The following is a 4,737-nucleotide window of genomic DNA, read 5'->3' on the forward strand; positions in this document are numbered from 1 at the left end:
AAGAAAGAAGAAAGAGAGAGAAAGAGAGAAAGAAAGAGAGAGAAGAAGAGTATGCTCTGACTAGACAATGCCCTTTCCCTTCCACATACACATAGATCAACACGCTGAGACCACTTGTCCAATGAAGGATGGGGACAGCTCTGTGCTGGCCCCAAAGCAGGAGTATGGCTCCTCTGCAAATTCTAATGTCAAAAACTGGAGGAGTTCTGACATTAGATGTCTGGGAAGTCTGGGGTAGGGCTTTAAGTGGACTTTACCATCATTCATCTCTAACTTGTTTCAGCACAACAGTGGCTTCTACGGGCACTACCGGGGTCAGGTCAAGAGTGAGAGCGCTGGAGAGTACCGCCGTGCAGCCAAGCCCCCTCCTCCGGCAGTGTTCCTGCAGAGATGTGAGGTACAGGGCATCCCTGAGGGCAGTGGGAAAGAGAGGGCTATTCCTGCCTCTTTCTCTCTCTTTTTGTTTTTGGGGTTTTTGTTTGTTTTTCGAGACAGGGTTTCTCTGTAGTTTTTATTTTTTTTTTTTTATTTTTGAGCCTGCCCTGGAACTAGCTCTTGTAGACTAGGCTGGCCTCAAACTCACAGAGATCCACCTGCCTCTGCCTCCCGAGTGCTGGGATTAAAGGCATGCACCACCACCACCTGGCCTATCCCTGCCTCTTCTCAAGAGTCATCTCAGCCCTGACAAGACAGACAGCTGGGAACAGCCTACCCCTGGGACAGCAGGAGGTCTGGACCCTTGTCCTTGATTGAGGTCAGATCTCTACCAAAAGGGTAGAAAAGAGTAGGTACCAAAGTAGACAGTTTTGTTTATGGGAGACGGTTCTAAGCCAAGTTAGGGTGGGTAGCAATGGGGAATAGAACCTTCAAAATCAAGAAAGCAAATCTTGAATTTTGCTGAATTTCCTTTAATTTCAGGGTTTTTTTTTTTTTTTTTTTTTTTTTGGTTTTTTTCGAGACAGGGTTTCTCTGTGGCTTTGGAGCCTGTCCTGGCACTAGCTCTGTAGACCAGGCTGGTCTCGAACTCACAGAGATCCGCCTGCCTCTGCCTCCCGAGTGCTGGGATTACAGGCGTGCGCCACCATCGCCCGGCTAATTTCAGGTTTTTTTTGAGGCCCCAAAAATCCATGGCCAGCCTCCCAGGCCTAGGACTTGGGCATGAGCAGGAAGCCTCCTCTTGGGCTGGTGGTGGCTAGTATGAGCCAGCATCCCTTGCCAGGGAGGACTGGAAGGACAGGGAGCACAGGTAGCTTAGAAGAGCAGAAATGGAATTCAAGAGCCGAGGAGGAAGATGCAGGCCTAGCCCTCCACCATTTTCATGCCTGTAGACAAGGAGAAGCTGAGATGTGTACACCAATCAGGGTCGCAGCACTGAGAAGCATCCTCAAAATAGGAAAACTCAGGGGTGTTTGCTTACAAAAAACAGCAGGTGCTGAGGCCTTAGGAAAAGATGGCCTCACAAGATTTTGTTTTGGAGGGAGGATAAGAATTGAAACAAGGGCCGGGCGGTGGTGGCGCACACCTTTAATCCCAGCACTCAGGAGGCAGAGGCAGGCGGATCTCTGTGAGTTTGAGACCAGCCTGGTCTACAAGAGCTATTTTCCAGGACAGGCTCCAAAACCACAGAGAAACCCTGTCTCGAAAAACCAAAAAAAAAAAAAAAAAAATTGAAACAAGGTCTCATTCTGTAGCTCAGGCTGGCCTTGAACACATAATAATCCTCCTGCTCCAATGTCTCAAATCTAGAATTACACCCGTGAGCCAGCACATCCAGCTCGTGTCACTGTTTAACAGCCAAGTGTCTGGCTTGGTTGTACATGTCTGTAATCTTAGCTACGTAGCAATACCCTGTCTCAAACACATAGGTTGGAGGTGTAACTCAGTAGCTCAGTAGTCTAGAGTGTCTGTCTAGTGAGCACGAAGCCATGGATTTGATCCAGAGCATTGAATAGACAAGGCACATGCTCATAATCCCAGCACACAGGAGGATCATGTATTCAAAGTGTTCCTCAACTTTATAGTATGTTTGAGTCCAGACCCTGTCTCAAAACAAAACTGAGGCCGGGCGGTGGTGGCGCATGCCTTTAATCCCAGCACTTGGGAGGCAGAGGCAGGCGGATCTCTGTGAGTTTGAGACCAGCCTGGTCTACAAGAGCTATTTTCCAGGACAGGCTCCAAAACCACAGAGAAACCCTGTCTCGAAAAACAAAAAAAAAAAACAAAAAACAAAAACAAAAAACAAAAACAAAACTGAGCAAACAAAGAAACAAAAAGACTGGCAAATGGCCTTTACTGTTATCCCAGAAGGGCCGAAAGAGATCTTTCGAAAGAGGCAACATGGATTCTAGAATCCAGAAGAGAAAGGTTTGCGGGGAGGAGCCCCAGAAGAATCAAGGCTCCTGAGAACAGAAACATAGTCAGCCAAGGGCAGAAGGGGACAAGAAATGTCTCCCTATTTTCCTGTCTCCTCCCCGGGTTTCCCAGTGGTCACAGTGATGTACGTACTCACTCTGCCTTCTAAACAAGGGCGGGGAAGAGGAAAGCCCAGAGAAACACACCCCACCCACTGAAGCTTCTTGTTCTTCAGCTTTTTGCCAGGTCCTTTGGGATCTGCCGTCTGGGTTCTTCAGGAACTGCTTTCTCAGGCTGACAGCTGTATCTTGGAGGTTGCCATGTTTCTTAGCATTCTTAGCATTTCCAGTTGGAAGAACTTATTGTCAATACTTACAAAACTGGGCCCAAACGCAGCTTCTGATTGCCCATCAGCACCCTTCTTCCTTTTGAAACCTGGGTGTGGTGGCATACACCTGCCATCCCAGCACTTAGGAGGTAAATTCAGGAAGGTCAGGAGTTCAAAGGTAGCCTTGCTACATACTGAGTCCGAGGTCATCTTGTCCTAAGCCAAAGAGAGAGAAAGGAAACATGTGAGCTGGTAGTACAGAGGCAGAAGCAATGCAGAACCTTGCCGCTGGATTTGGACACTTTCCTTCAGACAACACTCATCCCAGAGAGCAAGCATCCTCTTGATTCATTAAACCCGCCCTTCAGGAACAGACAGGAGACATGTTTTGGCTGATGAGCCAACTGAAGACTTGAGGCATTTTCTAGTATTATCAAATGCCCCAAGCAGCTTGATCTCTATGTGTTGGAGCTTGATTGAATAAATGTCAAGTCTCGTGGCTCTTTCTCAGTCTAAGCCTATTTTAATTAATAGGGCTGCCCAGGGAATGTGAGCATTTTACTTCCCATTGGCTGAGAGGCGCCAGCTTCAGCAGGCTGATTGCAGCTCGAGCTGTTTGTTTAAAAGCCTTCCTGAGATGCAGCAATGCTTTTCTCTGGGTTAGAGCAGGTGAAAATTTAATCTATGACATTCGGGTATGGGGAAAAAATTTTTTCTTCTTTTATTTTTCTTCGAAACCAGATGGATTTTTTCTAGCCTTTACCTGCCTGGCGCTTGGGAACTGTAATGTCAGTCCCGTTTGTTCCTGAAGTCAGACAAGAAGAGTCACAGACACTCTTGGACGCAGCAGGTCCTTTGGCTGCAGTGCTGTGCCCCTGTCCCACCCCATGCACTGTCTTCATCCGACACAGACCCCCACTGACTTGACACTGTCCAGTTTCCCCAGGACCCTTGGCTCTCCCACGTGTAAACACTGCCTCTTCCCAGCAGAACCTCTTTCTTCCTAAGGCCTCTTAATCAAGACTTATGTCTCTAGTCCCACGTGCTCAGATACCACGGGCCCCTCAAGAGAAGAGAAGCCTAAATGGTTGGGAGACAAAAACGCAGCTGATGCTTCTTCCGAAGGGCAAGAGTACCCAGAGCTGCCTGGGCGGAGAGGAAATGACTCCCTTCTCACCAGGCTCCCACAGTTGTGAGCGAGCAAAACTGGAATCAGTGGGAGTTGAGAGATTATCCTGCCACTGTAGGAATAATGAGTTTCCAGAGCCAGAGTTGTCTCCAACAACAGAGGCATCCGTTCTAGGCTGTGTGTGACTCTGCTGCTAAGAATAGAGATGGGAGGAACCTAGAGGTCAGTTGGAGCTTGTCCTGGGCTTTCAGAATGTCATTTTTTTTGGTGCGTGTATTTGTGTGCATATATATATATATATATATATATATATATATGGATGTCATTGTATCCACCTTGAGACAAGGATTCCTCTGCGACTTGGAATTTGCTAATTCAACTAACCTGGCTGGCTAACAAGTCCCAAGGAATCTTTCTGTCTCTGCTTTCCCAGGCCTGAGGTTACCATACCTCACTTCTTATGTGGGTTCTAGGGATGGAACTTAGATCCTCATATGCGCAGAGCAAGCACTTCGAGGACTGACCTAGCTTCACAGGTCCACTCCCCCACACCTATTTATTTATTTATTTATTTATTCTTTAAGACTGGCCCAGGCTAGCTTTGAATTCCCTGTGTAGATGTGGATGAACAAGAACTTTGTTGTTATTTGGGAGAGAGGGTCTTTAATCATTTGGAACTGAAAATGGCCTTGAATTTCTGGCCATCTTGCCTCTACCTCCCAAGTGCTGATATCATAGGAATGTGCCATCACTTGCATTGTAAGAAGACTTTTTCTGTCCTGCCAGCTAACTCCTAAATAATGACATGGAGACTTCTTATTAATTATGAAACTTGGAGCCGAGCGATGGTGGCGCACGCCTTTAATCCCAGCACTTGGGAGGCAGAGACAGGCGGATCTCTGTGAGTTCGAGACCAGCCTGGTCTACA

At 47.4% G+C, this 4,737-nt stretch overlaps 1 protein-coding gene across 1 annotated transcript in view; it reads left to right on the forward strand.

The window, feature by feature from the left end:
* Positions 1–4,737, forward strand: part of C5H3orf84 (chromosome 5 C3orf84 homolog) — a 14,860-nt gene that overhangs the window by 1,819 nt on the left and 8,304 nt on the right. The window contains exon 2 of the mRNA XM_005347906.2: positions 284–397. Within this exon, the coding sequence (XP_005347963.1) occupies positions 284–397 (114 nt within the window). The remainder of the gene's footprint in view (positions 1–283; positions 398–4,737) is intronic.

This window comes from Microtus ochrogaster, chromosome 5 (assembly GCF_000317375.1).
Source record: "Microtus ochrogaster isolate Prairie Vole_2 chromosome 5, MicOch1.0, whole genome shotgun sequence".
Lineage (NCBI taxonomy): Eukaryota > Metazoa > Chordata > Mammalia > Rodentia > Cricetidae > Microtus > Microtus ochrogaster.